This window comes from Suricata suricatta, chromosome 17 (genome assembly GCF_006229205.1).
Source record: "Suricata suricatta isolate VVHF042 chromosome 17, meerkat_22Aug2017_6uvM2_HiC, whole genome shotgun sequence".
NCBI classification, from domain to species: domain Eukaryota; kingdom Metazoa; phylum Chordata; class Mammalia; order Carnivora; family Herpestidae; genus Suricata; species Suricata suricatta.
This window is the reverse complement of record NC_043716.1, coordinates 39,520,791-39,543,843: the sequence shown is the minus strand read 5'-3', so window position 1 is coordinate 39,543,843 and position 23,053 is coordinate 39,520,791. Positions and strand designations below refer to the sequence as shown.

The window sequence follows — 23,053 nt, the reverse complement described above, 5'->3', positions numbered from 1 at the left end:
GGGGCAGAATCCAAGCGGGCTCTGCGCTGACAGCAGCGAGCCCAATATGGGGCTCAAACTCAAACTATGACATCATGACCTGAGCTGAAGTCCAATGCTCAACCAGCTGAGCCACCCAGGCGCCCCACTTGATCACCACTCTTGATCTCAGGGTTGAGTTCAAGGCCCACATTAGGTGTAGAGATTGCTTAAAAATAAAATCTTTAAAGAAAAGAAATACTGCAAATCATCAAAGCCTTTGGTAAGTCTCTGACTTTTTGAGTGAGCCTGTTTTTCATCTATAAAATAAAAAAGGGACTAGAATATTCAAGATTTTGGGGTGCCTGGGTGGCTCATGGTTAAGGCCTCTGCCTCTTGCTTTCGGCTCAGGTCATGATCTGGCGGTTTGTGGGATTGAACCCACCTTGGGCTCAGGCTGACAGCAGGGAGCCTGCTTGGGATTCTGTCTCTCCTTCTCTCTCTGCCCCTCCTGTGCTCACACCCATGTACTCTCTCAAAATAAATAAACATTAAAAAAAAAAGAATATTCAAGGGTTCTTTTTTAACTTGAGGCATAATTTACATACAGTGAAATGTAGAGATTTCAAGTGTGCAAGCCAAAGAGTTTTAACAGGTGTATGTATCCGCGTGACATTTCCATCTCCCCAGAAAGTTCAGGAGCTCTTAACTTGCTGACCCTTCACAACGTTTGGAGGCCTAGGGCTAGAACTGTGTTTCAATATAATTAGTTTCTTGTATCATTTTATATTTTTTATTTTATGCATTTAAAAGCATTACTCTGAGACGGGCATTCATTCTCTTCCCTGGCTGCCAGAGGTTATGAGTCCCACAGTCACTAGGTGGTATCTGTGGTAGTCATGAAATCTACAAAATACTGAAAAACCATACCTCAGAATGTCTTGGTGAAAAGCCAGAAAGGAAATTTAGAATCTTTTTTTAAAATAAGTTTTATTTATTTTTGAGAGAGAGAGAGAGAGAGACAGTGTGAACAGGGGAGGGTCAGAGAGAGAGGGAGACACAGAATCTGAAGACAGGCTCCAGGCTCTGAGCCGATGGCACAGAGCCTGAAGCGGGGCTCGAACCCATGACTGAGCCACCCAGGTGCCCCTAGAATCTTTATTCTTCTTCTCTTTACTCTGGTCGTTCTGGCCTCTTAACTTTTCTTCCGACTAGAACATACTCTCCTGCTTCTGAGCTTTTATGCTTGCTTTTCCCTCTGCCTGGAATGTTCTACCCTTGATAATTGCATGGCTTACAAATCTTGACTGAAATACCGCCTTTTCAAAGAGGCATTTCCAGACAACCCTATTTAAGATGGTAACCTTATGATCCTGGCACCTGGTTGGCTCAGTCATCAAGCATCTAACTTCGGCTCAGGCCATGATCTCTCGGTTGGTGAGTTTGAGTCCCATGTCGGGTGAGCTTGAGCCTCAATTCCAGTGAGCCCCCCTCCCTCCCTCCCTCCCTCCCTCCCTCCCTCCCTCTCTCTCTCTCTCTCTCTCTCTCTCTCTCTCTCTCTCTCTCTTTTCTGCCCCTTGCTCACTTGTGCCCTCTCACTCTCTCAAAAAAATAAAATAAAATGATAAAACCCTTACCCCAACACACTATTTCTTTCCCTTTCCTGTTTTTTTTCTCCAGAGCGCTTATTCCTATCTAATTTTCCGTATAATTTATCATTTTTCTCTACCCCTACAGAATTTAAACTACACGAAGGCAGGAGTTTTTATTTGTTTTATTTACTTCCATATCCTTAGTATATATCTGGGACATAGTAGCGACTCAGTAAACATTTGTTGAAGGTATTAAGTAATAAGCTAAATTGGTTCTTTGTTAGTTTAATGGGTTTTAACATGGTGATGGTTAGTGGTGGGTTAACATTCAAAAAATAAATTGGAAAGCTGCACCTATTGCCTCTTACCTTCAGTAAAGGAGAGTAAATTCAAGTACATTTTCCTTTGTGCTTCATAAAGTTGTTTTTCATATTTGGAGTCAAGTAAATAAGATTAAAGAACATGCAAGTTGTAGTTCCAGAGAGATAGAAGATTTATTAGTAACCCTCCTCTCCCTTGCCCCGCAGCATTTCAGCTAAATAAAAACAAGAGCTAAACGAGATTTATAGCCTACTTTATGAATCCTCAGAGCCAGAGAAGCAGGAAATGACAACTGGAAAAAAAATTGCTTTTGAAAAAGCATAAAACTTACTCATGATAATTACAAAGAGTGATCAAAAAGTCCTCAATAGTGTGGCATCTGGGTCCATTTATTTTACATTTCCATGGGACTCCTTTATAAAAATGTAATGTCCTTTCTCATTCTGGCAAATTAAACCATCAATTAAAAAACTCAAATACATAAAAAGTAAAGACACAAGAATGAAAGTTAATGCTAAATTTTCATTCTCAGTTAGCCATTGTGTTTTCCAGCTCCTTGTTACTATTTTTTAAGATCTATTTTCTATTAGCAATGGACTTAAGTTTTTAAACTAAAACTTTTCATCCTGATTGTTGTTAAACTTTCAACTTGCTCACACGGGAAGTTCTTGGATGGGAATCATACCTACTCCACTTTTTGTTTGTTTTAAAGTTTTCTGTAAATTATTTTGAGAGAAAGAGAGAGTGCGTGTGCTGTGAGATCATGACCTGAGCTGAAATCAAGAGTCAGTGCTTAATGACAACAATCCAAGGTGCCCTTGTTGTTTAACAGTGCCTAGAACGATAGAATTTGCAGTTATGTCTTAATAAATGATTTCTGATTGGACGGGAAAGTGTTAACTGATGTTACCGAGAGGGTAGGCTTCCAACTTCTTTGAGGTCTTTCGAGCTAAAATATCTTCTACTGGCCTCTAAGTTATCATTGGCACTTACTTCTGATAATTAGTAGTTTCTTTCTAACCTTTTACACATGTTCTTGTAACATTTTTTACTTTCTTTTTTTTAATTTTATTTTTTTAATGTTTTATTTATTTTTGAGACAGAGCATGAGCAGAGAGGGGCAGAGAGAGAGGGAGACACAGAATCGGAAGCAGGTTCTAGGCTCTGACCTAGCTGTCAGCACAGAGCCTGACATGGAGCTCGAACCCACAAATGTGAGATCATGACCTGAGCCGAAGTCAAAGGCTTAACCGACTGAGCCACCCAGATGCCCCACATTTTTGACTTTCAGAAGAGTTTGCTAAAATGTGTATCCTAGTGGGTAGTATGGTTTTCCAAACCTACCCTGGCTTCTTTTTCCAATCATTTACCCATGTCAGAAGCCCAAATGCAAATATGCAGGAAGTCTAAATTGCCTGAGTCGAAAAGTGTTTCAAATATTTGAGGGGCACCTGGGTGGCTCAATCACTTACGTGGTCTGACTCTGAATTTCAGCTCAGGTCATGATCTCACTGTTGGTGAAACTGAGCCCCACACTGACAGTTCAGAAGGTTCTGAATTGGGATTCTCTCTCATCTCTCTCTCTCTCTCTCTGCCCCTCCCATGTGTACTCTCTCTCAAAATACACTTAAAAAAATAATAGAATATTTGAATCATCTTTATAGTGAACATTTACTTTCATCAGGATCTAAAAGAGGATTTTTTTTCTTTTTATTCCCATTCCCTTTTCAAGTTTTTTTTCCAACAGCCATTACTTTTTACATATTGGAGTTTTCATCCATTTAAAGTTTGTGTTTACAGTATGTTTGTATAGCTTGGCTTATAATTACCATGCGGAAACATAATTATTTCAGAACTGAGGCAGTAGTGAGAATGAAAGCCATCTGGTATCATAGCTAAATCCAATTTCGCCTTTACTGAGAATTTCTTTGATATGTAGCTTATCTGAGGAATAGTGATTTAGTAGCAAATCAGAGTTCTCTTTGTCGGGTGGTTTTTCTTTTTAAAAATCACATTAGGTCCGGATAATAATTCTCACATTGGTACAAGTCATCTCAGGTTGTGAATATTTTCCCGAGTGGCATTTAATTTTATTCTGATGATAATCTGAAGAGACTGATAGAGTGGGTGACAGAGAAGGAACCTGATGTTCAGGTCAAGGGCTTGGCCTGAGGTCACTCTGCTCATAAATACGGGAACCGATAGTAGAAACCTGGCCTTCTGACTTACTCTGATACACTTCTCTCCGTTACCCTGTGCTGCGTCAGAAGCCCCATGATCACAAGAGTTGTGTTACCTAACCTTTCACAACGAGACTATTGTCCCCCAGCTTTCCTTGTGATCCTTTTCTAAAAAGTGAAACATTTAATGGAAAGACCCACATTCCTGTCACATACAGGTTACCTGTTTTTTGATGTCCTAGCTGAACCGTACTGAAGATCCGTTGCTAAAGCTCTCGTTCAGAATAAAAGATAAAACCTTAAAAGCACTCGTAGGTCCCCACCTGCTCAGGTTCCCAGCTGCCTCTTTGAGCTCTTCTGCTAGTGCTTCCCCCGCCCCGCGTCACTGTCCTTCAGAAACACGGCAGGGGCCTGCTCAGAGTCGGCCTTCTCTCATAAATATTTATAAAATGAATTTAAAGCCTTACCTTGACTCAGTTATAGCAACTTAAAGCTGAACTTCTTTACCAAGAATATATTTATTTTGAAATGAATTATTGAGTCTCATTTCTTTCTTTTTTTTTTTTGTATCCTTCTAGTCTGGAATTGATCAAAGAGCCTGTTTCCACAAAGTGTGATCACATATTTTGCAAGTAAGTTTGAATGTTTTATGTGGCTCTGGGCTTATTCTTCACAACACAGGAAATACCTAACTTTGTAGAAGCTTTAGCTACTTCAGTTAAGTGAAAAAGAAAAATCTAATTCTGCTTCATTCTGCCTCAGAGTACTTAGTCACTGGAAGTTGATTATAACCACAGGTCTTGGGAAAATATTGGCCCATTTATCTGGTGGGACATGAAATCATTTGGAACAGCTGCTTGTTTTTGTGTCCAGGGGTGGAGGCAGATTGCAAGCGATTGTGCAATAAGCAAATTGTGTTTCAGCTTTCCCCGTTTCTCCTTTCTGGTATTTCTTTCTGTTTGTCCCTCTGCTTTCTCCTAAGGTTCAATGGTTGCCTGCTTCAAAATCCTTGTGAAGATAGGAAAGGATCTGATATCAGTTTATTTTTAGGCCGAAATTCATGCATACCAGTGATTTGAATTATATTTACCTTTTTAAGGTTGTTACCTTTTGAAAATGCTTGTTTATTTGAGCGTGAGTGTGGCAGAGGAGGGGGAGGGGGAGAGGGAGAACCTTAAATAGGCTCCACGCCCAGTGTGGAACCCGGCATAGGGCATGATCTCACAGTTGTGAGATCATAACCTGAGCCTAAGTCAAGAGTCAGACGCCTAACTAACAGCCACCCAAGCGTCTCTAAAATGTTTTTTGGGAAAACGTTTGGTAGGCAATTTGGTGAAACAAGGGGGTTCTGTCCTCTCCCTGTTGTTAAGCTGTGATTGAGACTTGCCCTGAATGTCAACTAATTTGTTTTTGGGTATATTTTTCTTTTTTGATCAGAAAAGCAAGCCATGTGCATGGTAATGAGTTTACTAGCACAAATGGGTATATGATGCATATTTCCCTCCTACCCACAAACCCCTGAATCCCCCTTCCCTCCATCTCTTTACCCATTGTAGGGTTCGAACTTACACCCCCAAGATCAAGAGTCATATGCTCTACCAACTGAGCCAGCCAGGTGTCCCCTCAGGAATTTTTTAATTCAGGAGTTCTTAACTTGGAATTCATGAATGGTTTTCATGAATTTCCTAGAATTATATTCAGTTTTAATTGTATTAAAAGCTATAGGCATGTGCAGTTTACTAGGAAAGATAGTCCATATTTTTCATCAGATTCTTAGAACGTTTCCATAATCTAAAAAATGTGAAGTGCTTCTGAGATAAAGGTAAGGAGGGCTGGCTGAAGCTGAAAGGAACCTGTTCTCTCTGGAGGGACATGCAAACTCAGGTGTACCAGCTGGCCAGCCCCTTCCTTCCTCTGAATTCTGCCTTGTTCTTCCCATTCATCTGTCCCAGCTGGGACCCAGAGCCCATTCCCATTACCCTTCTCCCCTTTCCCACACCGCCCCACTGACCTCGATCGGCCCCCATGAGTTTCCTTCTGGCTCCTCAGGCCCTTCTCCCCATCAGGTGCCAAGACACCACAGCTTTATCACTCTGCTTTGAGGGTTTTTAGTTTTGAGGCTCCTACCGGGAAGCTTATCAAACTATTGTGCTATAAAACTGGTTTCTTTGTAGATCAATATTTTCATAACACAAAATTTAAAAGTCCCAGTATTTAGTGACACCCAGCTGGCTCAGTACGCTAGAGCATGGGACTCTTGATCTCAGGGTCATGAGTTCAATTCCCACATTGAGTGTGGAGCTTACTTAAAAATAAATATATAAACTATTTTTTTAGGGCCCAGTATTTAAAAAGTTATAGATGGCTAGGGGCACCTGGATGGCTCAGTCAGTTGAACCTCTGACTGTTGATTTCTGCTCAGGTCGTGATCTCATGGTTCCTGAGATTGAGCCCCTCGTCGGGCTCTGTGCTGTGCATGGAGTCTACTTGGGACTCTCTCTCTCCTTCTCTCTGCCTCTCCCCTGCTCGTGCTCTGTCTGTCTCTCAAAATAAATAAATATACATTAAAAAATACTAAAAAAAAAAAAGACTAGATGGACTAAGTAAGGCAAGTCTGGGTGTCAGCAAACTCTTAACTGGGGAGATCCAGATAAGTGGTGATTTGGTATTAGAGAGGTTTCATGGACAGATACATTAGATTACAATATCAGGGAGTTCTGTAATTTAGCAACGGGTTATTATGTCAGAGATGCAGAAATAGGCCAGACATGGATAATCTAGCAAGTAAATTGAATATAGTCTCTCAGGAGTCTAGGAGCAAACATGAGCATGGGTTTAGAGTGGCGGTTACGGTTACGAGGGAAGGAAAGCAGCAGGGGTCCAGCCATAGGAGGCTGAAAGTTAGGGATAAGATTCCTGACCCTAGGAGACCAGAACCGTGACCCATGGGACTGGGGTACTGGGCAAGGAACCGAGGCAGAATCTTCCAGAGGAAGAGTGCAAGATAGATTTTTTTTAAAGTTTTATTTTATTATTTATTTTGAGAGAGACAGAGACCGCGTGAGTGGGGGAGGGACAGAAAAACAGAGAATCCCAAGCAGGCTCTGCAGAGCCTGACTCAGGGCTCAAACCCACAACACTATGAGATCATGACCTGAGCCAAGAGTTGGACCAAGAGTTAGATGCTTAACCAACTGAGCCACCTAGTTGTCCCAAGATAGATTCTTAATTACTGGGACTAAATACAAATAAGAGGTTTGATCAAGAAAACAGAGCCTTATTATCGAAACTGACAAGGTTTGGTGGGACCAGCAACACAAGTGGATGCTGAGACACTAAACTGTGAGCCCCTAGGGTCTTTATTTCCTTTAACTAGGAACCGCATAATCTTAGCTCTCTTGACAGGAATCCGGGGTACACAATGTAATTGAAGGTAGTCAGAAGTTGTCTTGCCTTTATTTTGTCCAGATGTAGAACTATTAATTTATTCCTTCCTGCCTGAATAGAGTTGGACCAATAGCTCAAAAGCTAAAAATTAAATGAGTTTTTTTTAAGTTTATTTATTTAGAGAGAGTGCGTGCTTAAGAGCATGTGCATATGTGTGAACACAGCACACAGCCCAACATGGGGCTCCAACTCATGAACCTGAGCCAAAATCAAGAGTTGGTCACTTAACTGACTGAGAAACCAGGTGCCCCTAAGTGAATTTCCATGTCATTGTTAAACTGCTCAGGGTATAGATGTGCTCAGAAATGAGTACTCTGAAAGTCCCCCAAATTAGTTTGTGCCACTGTATTTTTACTGTTTTTTTTTTTAATGTTTTAAATTTATTTTTGAGAGAGAGAGAGAGGGGTGGGTCAGAGAGAGGGAGATACAGAATCTGAAACAGGCTCCAGGCTCTGAGCTAGTCGTCAGCACAGAGCCCGACTGGGGCTCGAACCCATGAACCGTGAGATCACGACCTGAGCCGAAGCCAGACGCTTAACCAACTGAGCCACCCAGGCACCCCTGTTTTGTTTTGTTTTGTTTTTTATCAGCTTTAAAAATATGAGGCCACCCTTCAGAAAACATACTACATTTGCTTTACAAAAAATATATTGTCTTGGGGTGCCTGGGTGACTCAGTTGGTTAAGCGTCCAGTTTCAGCTCAGGCCGTGATCTCATGGTTCATGAGTTTGAGCCTCATGTCGGACTCTGTGCTGACAGATTAGAGCCTGGAGCCTGCTTTGGATTCTGTGTCTCCTGTTCTCTCTGCCCATCCCATGTTCACACTCTATCTGTCTCTCAAAAATAAACAAACATTAAGAAAAAAAAATTTTTTAATGTATTGTCTTTCCTTAAGCATTGGGCTTTAGAAATTCAAGAAGTCGGAAACTTGTGGTGCCTGGTTGGTTTATTCCGTGGAGCACATGACTATTGGTCTCAGGGATGTGAGTTTGAGCCTCATGTTGGGTGTGGAGATTACTTAAAAATAAAATCTTAAAAAAAAAAAAAGCCCCAAACTTGTCTCACACATTTTTACTGAGAACCTCACACAGAGCTTCTATATGTGTTCTCATTCAGTTGGTGCATCCCGTAGATTCCCCAGAGCTCTAAAACAGACTTTAACAAATTCTTCTCAGCCCTAAAAGGTATGCAGGTGTTCTACTGGCCTGTTGAAACTTTTCTTTAACTTAGTCTTTTCAAGTCATTTACAAGGTCGTTTTCTCTTTTGGGTTTAGTTAACAACCTTGAAGCACCTATCCTTTTTTTTAAATTTTAATGTGCTATTTATTTTTGAGAGAAAGAGACAGAGAGAGTGAGGAGGGGAAGGTCAGAGAGAGAGAGGGAGACACAGAATCCAAAGACAGACTCCATGCTTTGAGCAAGCTGTCAGCACAGCCCGACATGAGGCTCGATCCCACAAACTGTGAGATCATGACCTGAGCCAGAATCAGACGCTTAACCATCTGACCCACCCAGGCGCCCCATCTTTTTCTAACATGAGGAAAAATCAGAACCTGTATCTTAGTTGATTTGTACTTAACTAGTTCCCCTGCATTATTTATGTAAGTATTGTACAGGCTACAACACTCCGTAACTTAGCTTGTCTCTGTGGCTTAGCTAGTGTATGTTGTAGTACTCTGTTCAGGAAATTCCCTCCCTGCCCTTGCTATGAATTGGTTAATTGTACCATTGCCAGTGTAATTCACTGATGCCTCCTAGGGCCATTATGGTAGAGTGTGGGTAGGATTCGCATCTTCTCAAGGAGTGATAGCCTAGTCTGTGGCTCTTTAAAGGGGATTTATATACAATACAGGTAGTTTTTTGACACCCTGTCCTCTACGCTATAGAGTTGTCATTAAGCATCTGTATAGGTGAAGAAGGACCCCGGTGTTCTTGACCGTACCCACTACATTCACTGTCTCTGATAGAAAGAACGTGGGCTTCACTGCAATTCAGTCCTGATCCAGCATCACCTTCACTGCTTGAGTACTGTGTGATCTGGGGGCAAGTCTGTACTGTAAAATGGAGATAAGACATTGTGGTTGTTGTGTAGATTAAGAGAGGGCACTGCACGTTCAAGGACATGGCCAGTAAGAAGTGCTCTCTGTCTGCTGGCTCACCGTTCCCATTGCCTTTTTTCAGCTCCCTTAGTCTTTTCGTTCATAGTTCTTTTCACTGCCAATGTCTGCTCCCTCCTTTGCCAAGTTATTCTGTTCTTCACGATGGCAGAGATTTTATTTTGCTTTTCCACTGAATTCCTTGCATCTAGCACAGAACGGACATGTAGTAACTATCAGCGGCGTGAGTGAGCCCCTGCCGTTAACTATCCCCACAGCCGTCTCTACTGCTCGCTTTCCTTTATTTCCTTTCTACCTCTCTTTCCTCGGAGTCTTTCGTCTTCTGCCTAAGGGAACATTGATCTTTACAGACACCACCAGTCAATGGGAAGAGTTTTGTTGGGTTTTTTTAAGGAAGCAAATTTATTAGAATGGGTTTCATGTGTTCATGTCTTCCTAGTCACACTCATTGTCTGAGATAACCAACAAAGGTGTTCTCCTCCCGAGCCGCTCTAAGGACCCAGCTGTCCTGGACGGCTAGCGCCTCCGTCTTTCCTTAGACTGTTAGTGAGCGACTTGGTTATGCGAGATACCACATCTGTAAACAGAAAGCATGAGCAGAATTCCTCCCTGCGTGGAGTTTTTTTAAACATTTTTATTGAAATATAGTTTACATGCTATAAAATGTGCCCATTTTAAATGTACAGTTCTGGGTGTTCTTTTAAAGTCTATTCACAGTTGTACAACCATCACCACAGTCTAAGAACATTTTCATCACCCCAGAAAGACATTCTGTGCCCATTAGCAGCTAACCCATTCCGCCTCCCACTTCCTCTTAGGAAACCACAAATCTACCTTTTGTCTTTGTAGATGCGTCTGCTCTGGATATTTCATGTAAATGAAATCATACAATATTTGGCCTTTTGCGTCTGTCTTCTTTTCACTTAACATAATGTTTTCAAGGTTCATCTGAATTGTAGCCTGTATCAGTACTTTTTTTTTTAAGATTTTATTTTCGGGGTGCCTGGCTGGGTTAATCAGAACATGTGACTTGATCTCAGGGTTGTGAGTTCAAGCCCTACGTTGAGCGTGGCACCTACTTTTTTTTTAAAGTTTAAAAAAATAAAGATTTTAGGGACACCTGGGTGGCTCAGTCGGTTAAGCGTCTGACTTTGGCTCAGGTCATGACTCATGGTTTGTGAGTTCCATCCCCGTATCGCATTCTCTGCTGTTAGCATAGAGCCTGCTTTGGATCCTTTGTCCGCCCCCAAACCCCTGACTGCCCCTTTCCTTCTCATGCTTGATCTCACTCTCTCAAAAGTAAATATTAAAACAAAAATAAGGATTTTATCTTCAAGTAATCTCTGTACCCAATGTGGGGCTTGAACTCCCAACCCTGAGATTAAGAGTCAGATGCTTACCCAGCCAGGTCCCCTAGTATGTTGTTCTTTTTTATGGCCGAATAGTATTCCATTGTGTGGATATACCACATTTTGTCTATTTATTCCTCAGTTATGGACATTTGGATTGCTCCTGCTTTTTTACTCATGAATAATGCTGCTTTGAACATTTATGTACAGGTTTTGTGTGGACTTATGTTTTCATTTCTCCAGGGAAGAAACCTATGAGTAGAATTGCAGAGTCCTATGGTAACTGTTTAAGTCCACACAAAACCTGTACATAAATGTTCAAAGCAGCATTATTCATAAGAGTAAAAAACAAATGAGGATTTGAGTTTCTCCATGTCTTCTGCAGTACTTATTTTTGAGTATAGCCATCCTAGTGAACGTAAAGTAGTATCTCATTGTGGCTTTGATTTGCATTTTCTAATGGCTAATAATAATGATTGACCATTTGTATATCTCCTTTGGAGAAAATGTCTGTTCAAATCTTTTGCCTGTAGTTGGGTTATTTCTCTGTTTATTATTGAGTTCTAAGAGTTCTTTATATATCCTGGATACAAGTCTCTTAACAGATATGATTTGCAAATATTTTTTCCACTCTGAATTGGCCTTTCACTTTCTTCATGGTATTATATGTAGCACAAAAGTTTTTAAGTTTGATATAGTACAGTGTATCTATTTTTTCTTTGTTTATTTGTGTATCTAAGAAATCACTGCTGGGGCGCAGGGTGGCTCAGTCACGCCTGGGTGGCTTAGATCTCACAGCTGCAAGATCAAGCCCTGTGTCAGGCCCCACATTGGCTGTGGAGCCTGCTTAAGATTCTCTCTCTTCCTCTCTCTCTCTTTCTCTCTCTCTCCCCCCCCCGTTCCTCTCTCTCTCTCTCTCTCTGTCTCTCCCTCTCCCCCCTCCCCCTGCTCTCCCTCTCTCCCTCCCTTCCTATCCCTCTCTCTCCTACTCTCTTCCTCTCTCTCTGTCTTCCCCTCGGCCCCTCCCCTGCTCACATGCTCAAGATCTCTCTCTCTCTCTCTCTCTCTGAAAGAAAGAAAGAAAGAAGAAAAGAAAGAAATCATTGCTTAACTCAAGGTCATAAAGATTTATAATTTTAGTTCTCACATTTAATTTTGTTATCCATTTTGAATTAAGTTGTTTGTATTCTATGTTAGGAGTCTAGCTTCTTTTTGCATGTGAATATTTAGTTGTCCTAGCACTGTTTGTTGGTATTTGTTGACTATTTTTTTCTATTTAATTGTTCTTGGTGCCGTTGTTGAAAATCAGCTGACCTTAGATGCATGGGATTTTCTGTACTCTCAGTTCTGTTTCATCGATATATATATCTCTGTCCTTATGCCCTTATGTTCTGAGTTCTTAAACTAATTATAATCACTTAAGCTACTTACCACATATCTAATTATGCAGCATGATATAATTATGAATATATCACTAAATATGCCATATTAACTTTTTAACATGTTTTATTTGATCATAACAATAAGCCATATGCATGTAAGTTCGGTTTTCATAGATCGTTGCTTATGTAGTTTGGTTTTCTGCTTATGCAGCATCTAAAAACAATTAAAGAAAGCCATTGGTTGTAATTCACCTGCCATTACCTTGAAAATGGCTCTTAAGGGAAGTCGTGAGATTAGCTTTTCATGGCTATTTGCCTTTTGAATACTCTGTACAAGAAAAAAGTAACTTGAATGGTTCTTTTTATTTTTTATAATTTATAGATTTTGTATGCTGAAACTTCTCAACCAGAGTAAAGGGCCTTCACAGTGTCCTTTGTGCAAGAATGACATAACCAAAAGGTATCTAATTTGGGTAGTGATGGGAGGTTGGATGCGATAACAGCAGGGAAAAGTAGAAATTCCTTAAGAACATAGTTGGCGTTCCCGTCAAACTGGTCATCACTAGAAAATGTATAAATGGATATTCAGCTGACAGTATATTATTTCTAAAGTCATTTTCTTGGAAGTTTTAATCATAAATCTTACGTATTAGGAATTCATTGCCTCTTTCCAATGCTTCTGAATGGCACAAGAACTTGCAGTCGTACCTAAAGTGGGACTATATCATTCTGCCCCCATTGTCTCCTGGTCCTGCTTTTAGTTTTCCTCCTTGAATTTGTTTCTACTTAATTATTCACTCTCACACACACACACACACACACACACACACACAGTGTGTTTACATATTGTGGGTCCCTCTGGTCAGAATGTAAGTTCTCTTGGGGGATTGGCTTTTTCTGTCCATTCAACACTGTTTTTTCAGTGTTTGGCACATAGCAGTCACCAAGATTTTTAAACAAATAAATAAATTACATTGCCCTACAACTTTCCTTAACCAGAATCTCTCTTTGGACATTATCCTCTGTGTTTTTGAAATAATGTAATCATCATTTCACAGAAATCCCTGAGAGCTCAAATTAGGAGGTCGAGTAGATGAGGTCAAGAATGGGAGTTCTCTATGCAGTAGATTTATATCTACTATGGATTCAGAGCACTAGTATTTTAGAAAGCTATAGGCTTTTGGTAGGCTTGAATGGCCAAAAAAAAGAGAGAGAGAGAGAGAGAGAGAGAGAGAGAAAAGAACAGCTGATACCGCTGCGTACCTTTTTCTGATGTTGATGATGTTTGATTATACTATAATGTTACTGATAGCTCTGCTCTCAATATAATTTTTCTACTGTTGCCACATCTACTTTTTATTTGTTTACATGTCTTTCCATGTTTTAGTGTCCTTAAAAAGTTGAACATCCTTTGCTGAGTATGTTTCTCAATCAATTTAATTTCAGAAGCCTACAAGAAAGTACAAGATTCAGCCAACTTGTTGAAGAGTTGTTGAAAATCATTCATGCTTTTGAGCTTGACACAGGATTGCAGTGTAAGTGTTGCCTAGCCCCAGGGGCCAGCTCTCAGGTGGCCGTCCATCAGAACTCTGGAAGTTTTCACCATTATTTTCTGTGAATAAGCAATAAGATCTTTTGATCTAAGTCAACTTTAACTCTACATCTGTGATTCAGTTTTTAGATCATTCCCACTGGTCTTACCCTTATTTTGTAGGTCCTGAGATATGCATTTTTCATATTTTAGCATCTCCAAAATTGGGAGCAATTTACCACCACCGGTGGTGTGTTATTGCTTAATTTAGTGTGTTTTCTAAGCGGTACAGAAAATAATAGCACATCTTGCATCGTTGACATCTTAGATTCAGTGAAATATGGTAATAAATAGGTGAATTTGTTAGTATTGAGGTAGAGAAAAAAGATTGGAAATAATTTTGACATTCTGTGTGTTTCCTAAAAGTAGAATTTCTAGAGTTGATTTAAAAAAATGATAGGTAGCCTTTAATGCATTGTTTTCTTTTTCTTTTTAATGTTTTATTTATTTTTGAGAAAGAGAGAGACAGAGTGAGCAGGGGAGGGGCAGAGAGAGAGACACAGAATCTGAAGACAGGCTCCAGGCTCTGAGCTGATGCACAGAGCCCGACGTGGGGCTCGAACCCATTAACCGTGAGATCATGACCTGAACCGAAGTCAGATGCTTAACCGACGGAGCCACCCAGGCTCCCCATACATTGTCTTAGCAATACAGAGAATATACACAGGATTTCTCTTGGTTCTTTGATACAATGACTCTATTTTTTTTCTAGCTACAAAAATAACATTTTCCTTTGTATTTCACAGTTGCAAACAGCTATACCTTTTCAAAAAAGGAAAATAACGCTCCTGAGCATCTGAAGGAGGAGATTTCTATTATCCAAACTATGGGCTATCGAGGCCGTGCTAAAAGACTTCGACAGAGTGAACCTGAGAACCGTAGCTTGGTAAAGCCATTTTCATTTATCTTAGTAACATTTGTTTATTGAGCATTGTGAATTAGTGAAGGTGCTAGATGCTTGTGGGTTTATATAAAAAGTAAACAAGGGAAGATGGTAAATTAACTGATTGGTCAAGAGTTAGAAGAGCCGAGAGAAGGTGCGCCTGGGTGGCTCAGTCGGGTAAGCATCCAACTTTGGCTCAGGAAATGATCTCACAGTTTGTGGGTTCGAGCCCCACATCGGGCTCTTTGCTGACTGCTAGCTCAGAGCCTGGAGCCTGTTCCAGATTCTGTGTCTCTTTCTCTCTCTACTCCTCCCCCTTCACGCTCTGTCTCTCTCTGTCTCTCAAAAATAAATAAATGTAACAAAAGAAGAAGAAGAAGAGCCGAGAGAAAGTCTTTATACTTAGTGTGGACAAGAGAGACCTTCTGGGCCCTTCTCCTGCTTTAGTGCTTTATCCATTCTGATGCTTGTCTAAGTTAGCCACAAGGTCACTGATGGTTTTAAGTTTTAAGCTTCCTAGTTTTTTTTCTTTAATATTTATTTATTTTGAGAGAGAGAGAGAGAGAGAGAGAGAATGGGGCAGAGAGAGAAGGAGAGAGGGAATCCCAAGCAGGCTACGTGCTAACAGTGCAGAGTCAACACGGGGCTCAATCTCACAGATCAGGAGAGGATGACCTGAGCCAAAACCTAGTCAGACGCTTAAACGACTGAACCATCCAGGCACCCCACTTGCTAGTTTTAAAAATAACCATCTTAATGGTAATTCTCCAGGCATGAGGAGGTATCTTCTAATTTGTTTCCTTTGAAAAGTTGCCTGGAAAAAAAAATAAGTTTTTACCATTTGAAAATTACTTCAACTTAAGAGGTATAATTGTCAGAGAAAACGCAGTGATTTGTTCTGTTGTTGCTTGTATATGAATGAATAATGCAGATCTTAAAGTAATAGTTCTCATGGTATCAGCTTTGCTTTTTCAGTAGTTGTTTAAGGACTCAAAAAGAAGGAAAGCTTCATCAGAGTAATGTTGGATTTTTAAATATTCTTTCCTATACTGAATGTTCTTAGGATTGCTGGGTTTTTATTCATAACCCTGTTATCAGATATGATTGGGAATGTGTGCTAAATGAAGCTCATTCCCTTTCTATGCTATAATGTAAAGTATTAGCTTCAAAATCTGGTTTTCTTTACTTCAAAAAATTACATAGATAAAACATTCAGTTTAGAAAAGTCTGAAACAACAGAAGGAGGAAAAAAATATTCAAACCACGCATAGCTCCTACATTTTGATGTGCAGTTTGCCAAGTGTTTTTTCCAGGTGTCAAATGTTAGCTAATTAGTATGGTCTATTTTGTCCATGGTCTGGAGTATCTCTTTAAGAAAAGAAACACAGGACTGGCCAACAATTAGTTGATCACTCTTTACTGTACTGCTTAGCAGGAACCCAGTCGTAGTGTCCAACTCTCTAACCTTGGAGTTGTGAGATCTCTGAGGACAAAGCAGCAGATACAACCCCAGAATAAGTCTGTCTACATTGAATTAGGTAAGAGACACAGATCTGGTAAGTTTAGAATAATAGTTGCCGGGTTATTTGTCTTACAGTTATACCAAAAGCCTCCTAATTCATACAGTGGCAGGGAGCTTTGGAAAGTGAAAATAAAATATTGTTATTTCTCCAGCCTTATGGTGTATTCTAAATAGTGTAAAAGCTGTAGGTCTCACCTTGAAGAGTTTTATTTTATTAAAAGAGCAAAAGGAAGGCTTCTGGTAATAGCATGTGTAAATATGCTTTGGAAGGATGAGAAAAAACGATGGGATGGCCACAGCATTTAGAGGGGTGCAGGATACATTGTATTAGACTAGTAAGACTTTTAAGGAGCCGAGCTCAGTTCAGATAGGCTCTAATTGTCTTATCTTTTAGAACATATTTATAATTGGAAAGAATGGCCCTCTTCAGTCTCCCAGGCACCACTGTATGTTTACCATTGCACTTACCAGATTCTCTTGAAATTACTTGTAAATCTTTTCCCGTCTTAGGATCGTAAGTCCTGAGACAACAGGTATTATATCATAAAAATAAACAAAATTAATAGTGAGTATTTAGGACCACTTACCTGTCTTCCAGGCTCTGTTGGACTTTACTTGTATAACTGATTTAAATGCATGACAAATCTCTGAGGTTGTTGATACTATTTTACGCATGAGGAAATAAAGGCACACAGAGGTGAAGACATTTTGCCAAGATAACAAAATTAGCAAGGGGCAGAGCTGTGATTCAGCCTTGGGAATTCTGGTGTCAGAGCCTGTGCATGTAACCACTTCTCTGTGTTGGTTGCCATATGTATCATTGTGCCCCGCAGATTTTGTATACAGTGAGTGAGCAGTAATATTTCTTGAATGAATATCTGTTTTGTAACAAGTATATTGATCGAGTTTAGTCCTTTCAGTAAAAATCCTTTCACTGATTTGTCATCTGGGGAATTTTTTAGGATCTGATTCTTCTGAAGATACAGTGAATAAGGCAAGTTATTGCAGGTGAGTTGAATAGAGTCTTTGTCTATGAAGCTGGCATTTTTGTATTTATTTAATTAATTTTAAGGATTGGTGTTTTCGGTTAGAATCATGGCATTGGAATAGACCTTGACCCGGTAGTTTGTTTTTATAGCTGAGAAAGCCTATCTTAGTAGAGTCCAAAAGAGTTTAAAGTAAGACTTGTTTCCAGCACATGGTATTGTCTAACTTAGTTCCTTGAACAATAGTATTGACACAGTGGTGATTTTGGCTCATGAACACATTAAAGGACTTAGTTTTCAATTCTTTTCCTGTTCCTTAATTCCATCCATCCTTCCAGCTTTGTCTATGTAAATTCTACAGTAATCTACAAGCCACCCCAATTGGGTTACCTGTCAAATTACTTCCCTTAGGAATTGCTTGACTCTAAGATCTGTGATGGCTTTGGTGACCTATGGTGGTTGTCATTGCCAATCAGATCTTTTTTGCAAATGACTTTTTCATAATCTCTTAATTGGGAGGAAATGGTTTTTAGCTGGAAAAGAAGCACAGACGCAGTGTTGCATTCTATTGGAGCATCTACTCCATCCCAGTGCTCCCTTTGTTTAAATATCTTTGCTCTTGTGTTCTCAGTAAGATACACTTAAAAAAATTTTTTAATGTTTATTCATTTTTGAGAGAGCAAGCAGAGGAGGGGTTGAGAGAGATGGAGACACAGAATCTGTAGCAGGCTCCCGGCTCTGAGCTGTCAGCACAGAGCCCAACGCAGGGGTCAAATTCTTGAATTCACGAACTGTGAGATCATGACCTGTGCCAAAGTCAGATACTTAACCAAGTGAGCCACCCAGGCCCCCCTCATTAAGATATACTTGTAAATTATGTTGGGTTACTTTCTTTACCATCTTTTGGCTATTGTTTGGCTACCATTGAAATTTTGGCTCTCTTTTGCACGTCCATAAAGCAATGTATCTACACTACTCCTCTGATTTTCATGAATGTGTTTCCTCAGTCTTTGACCACTTCATTTTGACTGGAAGTTACTAAAGGAGAGTGCCAATTTCAGAAAGTGAATCAAATTGATCAGCGTACTGCAGTAGTACCTAGAGGAGCTAAAATACTTGATCTTGTTCACTTGACAACTCTGTGAGCATATAACTAGCGTTTCTCATTACGGCTTCTATCTCTTCTCCATAGTGTGGGCGATGACGAATGGTTACAAATCACCCCTCAAGGAGCCAGGGATGAAGCCAGTCTGAATCCTGCAAAAAAGGGTAATGACTAGTCTTCCCAACTTAATGGGCGATGAAGAGAGAATGGGTAGATTCAGTAGTGTCATTAGATTATTCTGAAGACCATTTGGGACATTTATAATTCACAGCATCTCTTGGCAGAGTTAGAATATCTTTCTTTCTCAAATGTCATGGTACAGCCTGATCTATTTCAATGGCACTAGACTGATGTGATTATAATAGTAGCCTATGTAACTGGAAGTTGCCTTTTAATTGATGTGTTTATACTTCATCTTTTGTATACTGGTATTTAAATAGAGAGAGTATGAGTCTGAAGATAAGAACAGAGCACTGTATGCCTGATGCCCAGTCTGCTTTAAGTTCATTGTCAGAGGTTACAGAAATAGGAGGTATAGTTTATGATTCTGAAATCAAAATTTTAGGTATCTTGAGATAAGGAGAATCTAGATAAATAGGAATTCTGGGAAAGGGCATGAGCTACATCTTCAGTATATTTGGTGTTTATGAGGTTAGTTTCTCTAAAAATAATCAGTTCCTTTATTTCTACCCTGCAAGTTGTATGAAGTACATTATTTTTTTGTGATAATTCAGTTTTTAAGCACCTTGTTGTTTTTGTATACTTTCAGCTACTTGTGAATTTTCTGAGGACATAACAAATACTGAACATCGTCAATCCAGTAATAAAGATTTGACCACCACTGAGAAGCATGCAACTGAGAAGCATCCAGAAAAGTATCAGGGTATTTCTGTTTCAAACTTGCATGTGGAGCCATGTGGCAGAAATACTCATGCCAGCTCATTACCACATGAGAACAGCAGTTTATTACTCACTAAAGACAGAGTGAATGTAGAAAAGGCTGAATTCTGTAATAAAAGCGAACAGCCTGGCGTAGCAAGGAGCCAACAGAGCAGATGGGCTGAAAGTAAGGAAACATGTAATGATAGGCAGACTCCCAGCACAGAGAAAAAGATAGTTCTGCATGCTGATCCCCTGTGTGGGAGAAAAGAACTGAGTAAGCAGAAACCTCCATGCTCTGACAGTCCTAGAGACTCCCAGGATGTTCCTTGGATAACACTGAATAGTAGTATACAGAAAGTTAATGAGTGGTTTTCCAGAAGTGATGAAATTTTGACTTCTGATGACTCACACAACAGAGGATGTGAATCCAATACTGGAGTAGCTGGTGCAGTAGAAGTTCCAAAGGAAGTCGATGGTGCAGAAGTTCCAAAGGAAGTCGATGGTGCAGTAGAAGTTCCAAAGGAAGTGGATGGATATTCTGGTCCTTCTGAGAAAATTGACTTAATCGCCAGTGATCCTCATGAGGCTTTGATATGCGAAAGTGAACGACTCTGCACCAAACCAGTAGAGAGTAATATTGAAGATAAAATATTTGGGAAAACCTATCGGAGGAAGGCAAGCCTCCCTAACTTGAGCCACACAACTGAAGATCTCCTTATAGGAGCCTGTGCTATAGAACCTGAGATAACGCAAGCCCATCCCCTCGCAAATAAAACAAAGCGTAAAAGGAGACCTACGTCAGGCCTTCATCCTGAAGATTTTATCAAGAAAGTAGATTTGGCGGTTGTTCAGAAAACTCCCGAAAAGCTAATTGAGGGAACCGACCCTATAGGGCGAAATGGTCATGTGATGAATATAACAAATAACAGTCCTGAGAATGGAACAAAAGGTGATTATGTTCAGAAAGAGAAAAATGCTAACCCAACAGAATCATTGGAAAATGAATCTGCTTTTAGAACCAAAGCTGAACCAATAAGCAGCAGTATAAGCAATATGGAATCGGAATTAAATAGCCACAGTTCAAGAGCACCTAAGGAGAACAGGCTAAGGAGGAGATCCTCTACCAGGCACATGCGTGCACTGGAATTAGTAGTCAGTAAGAATCCAAGCCCACCCGATCATACGGAACTACAGATCGATAGTTGTTCTAGCAGTGACGAGATGGCGAAAACAAGTTCAGACCAAATGCCAGTCAGACACAGCAAAGCCCTTCAACTCATGGAAGATAAAGAACCTGCTCCTGGAGCCAAGAAGCGAAGTAAACAGATAAATAGAAGACTTGCCAGCAGCACTTTTCCAGAGCTAAATTTAGCAAACATACCTGGGGTTTTTACTAACCGTTCAAATTCTAATAAACTTCAAGAGTTTGTCAACCTTGTCGTTCGAAGAGAAGAAACAACAGAGAGCCAAGGAATGAGCCACGTGTCTGATAGTACCAGAGATCCCAAAGAGCAGGTATTGAGTGGAGGAGGAGGTTTGCAAACTGAAAGATCTATAGAGAGTACCAGTATTTCACTGGTACCCGATACCGATTATGGCACTCAGGATAGTATCTCATTACTGGAAGCTGACACCCTAGGGAAGGCAATAGCAGTACCAAATCAACATGTGAGTCTGTGTGCAGCAGTTGAAAACCCCAAGGAACCTATGCAAGGTTGTTCTAAAGATACTAGAAATGGTACAGAGGGTTTTACAGATCCACTGAGACATGAGGATAACCACCCTCAGGAGACAAGCATGGAAGTCGAAGAGAGTGAACTTGATACGCAGTACTTATACAATATGTTCAAGGTTTCAAAACGTCAGTCATTTGCTCTGTTTTCAAATCCAGGAAATCCAGAAAAGGAATGTGCAACAGTCTGGGCAAGTTCCAAGTCCCTAAGGAGCCAAAGTCCAAAAGTCCCTCTTGAATGTGAACCAAAAGAAGAAAATCAGGGAAAGAAAGAGTCTGAAATCAAGCACATGCAGGCAGTTCACGCATCTGCAGGCTTTTCTGCAGTCAGTCAGAAAGCGGAGAAGCCGGGCGATTACGACAAATGTAGCATAAAAAGAGTGTCTGGCCTTTGTCAGTCATCTCAGTTCAGACGCGATGAAACTAAACTCCTTATTGCAAATAACCCTGGAGTTTCCAAAAACCCGTATCACATACCACCACTTTCTCCCATCAGATCATCTGTTAACACTCTCTGTAAGAAAAACCAGTCGGAGGAAAAGTTTGAGCGGCATTCAATGTCACCTGAAAGAGCAGTGGGAAATGAGGACGTCATTCAAAGTACAGTGGGCACAATCCGCCAAAATAACATTAGAGAAAGCACTTTGAAAGAAGTTAGCTCAAGCAGTGTTAACAAAGTTGGTTCCGGGACTAATGAAGTAGGTTCTAGTATTAATGAAATAGGTTCTAGTGGTGAAAACATTCAAACAGAACCGGGTAGAAACCAAGGATCTAAGTTAAATGCTGTGCTCAGTTTAGGTCTTCTGCAACCTGAAGTCTATGAGCAAAGTCTTCCTATAACCAACTGTAAACATCCAGAAGTGAAAAGGCAAGGAGAAAATGAAGGAGTCGTTCAGTCTGTTAATGCAGATTTCTCCCCGTATCTAATTTCTCATAACATAGAACAACCTATGGCAAGTAGCCATGCTTCTCAGGTTTTTTCGGAGACACCCGATGACCTATTAAATGGTGGTGAAATAAAGGGGAACATCAGCTTTGCTGAAAATGGTGATAGGGACAGATCTGCTGTTTTCAGCAAGAGTGTCCAGAAAGGAGAATTCAGAAGGAGCCCTAGCCCTTTAGACCATACACATCTGGCTCAGGGTCCTGAAACAGGGACCAGGAAGTTAGAGTCCTCAGAAGAAAACATGTCTAGTGAGGAGGAAGATCTTCCCTGCTTCCAGCACTTACTATTTGGTAAAGTAACCAAAATACCTTCTCAGCCTCCCAGCCATAATGCCGTTGCCACAGAAGGTCTGTCTAACAAAACAGAGGAGAACCTAGAATCACTGAGAGAGAGCTTACATGATGGCAGTAACCAGGTCGCATCAGCGAGGGCATCCCAGGAACATCACCTTAGTGAGGAAGTGAGGTCTTCTGGTAGCTTATTTTCTTCACAGTGCAGTGCAGTGGAAGACTCCGCTGTTAATACAAACAGCCAGGATCCTTTCTTGATGTTCGATCCTCCTTCCAAACAAATGAGCCATCAGTCTGACAACCCGGACGTTCTGAGTGATGAGGAATTGGGTTCATACGACGATGAAAGGGAACCTGGCCTGGAAGAGGATAATCACAAAGAAGAGCAGAGTGTGGATTCGAACTTAGGTATTGGAACCAGGTTTTTGTGTTTGCCCCCATGTGTAGTATAGAAATGAGCTAAATGTTGACGTCTTTTGAGAGAGTACATTTTACAAGTTTCTAAGTGCAACTAAAGTAACCGTTTCTTAAGCTTTACACTGTTCCTCCCAAGGTGCCTTCCCTTAAAAGTCCTTTACCCAGTGAGTACATCCTCTCTGTTTGAATGAGATCTAATTGTTGGGGGACTTGTTTCTGGTTTTCATCATTATGATTTCCAAGAGGAAATCCGGGTTTCCCAAAACAAGGAATGTGATCATTTTGCATGATGCCACCAATGGGAAGAGACCGATATGAGTTGAGGCATGTGCTGTTTTCACATCGGAAGCTGT

The 23,053-nt window shown here is 40.5% G+C and overlaps 1 protein-coding gene across 9 annotated transcripts in view; it reads left to right on the top strand.

Annotated features, from left to right (window-relative positions):
- Window positions 1-23,053, top strand: part of BRCA1 (BRCA1 DNA repair associated) — a 59,076-nt gene that overhangs the window by 2,858 nt on the left and 33,165 nt on the right. For 7 of the 9 annotated variants that reach the window (XM_029926860.1, XM_029926859.1, XM_029926864.1 and 4 more), the window contains exons 3-10: window positions 4,630-4,683; window positions 12,729-12,806; window positions 13,793-13,881; window positions 14,684-14,823; window positions 16,253-16,358; window positions 17,305-17,350; window positions 18,521-18,597; window positions 19,203-22,691. In XM_029926860.1, coding sequence (XP_029782720.1) covers window positions 4,630-4,683; window positions 12,729-12,806; window positions 13,793-13,881; window positions 14,684-14,823; window positions 16,253-16,358; window positions 17,305-17,350; window positions 18,521-18,597; window positions 19,203-22,691 — 4,079 coding nt within the window. The remainder of the gene's footprint in view (window positions 1-4,629; window positions 4,684-12,728; window positions 12,807-13,792; window positions 13,882-14,683; window positions 14,824-16,252; window positions 16,359-17,304; window positions 17,351-18,520; window positions 18,598-19,202; window positions 22,692-23,053) is intronic. The other 2 variants (XM_029926867.1, XM_029926862.1) reach the window with 1 other exon arrangement.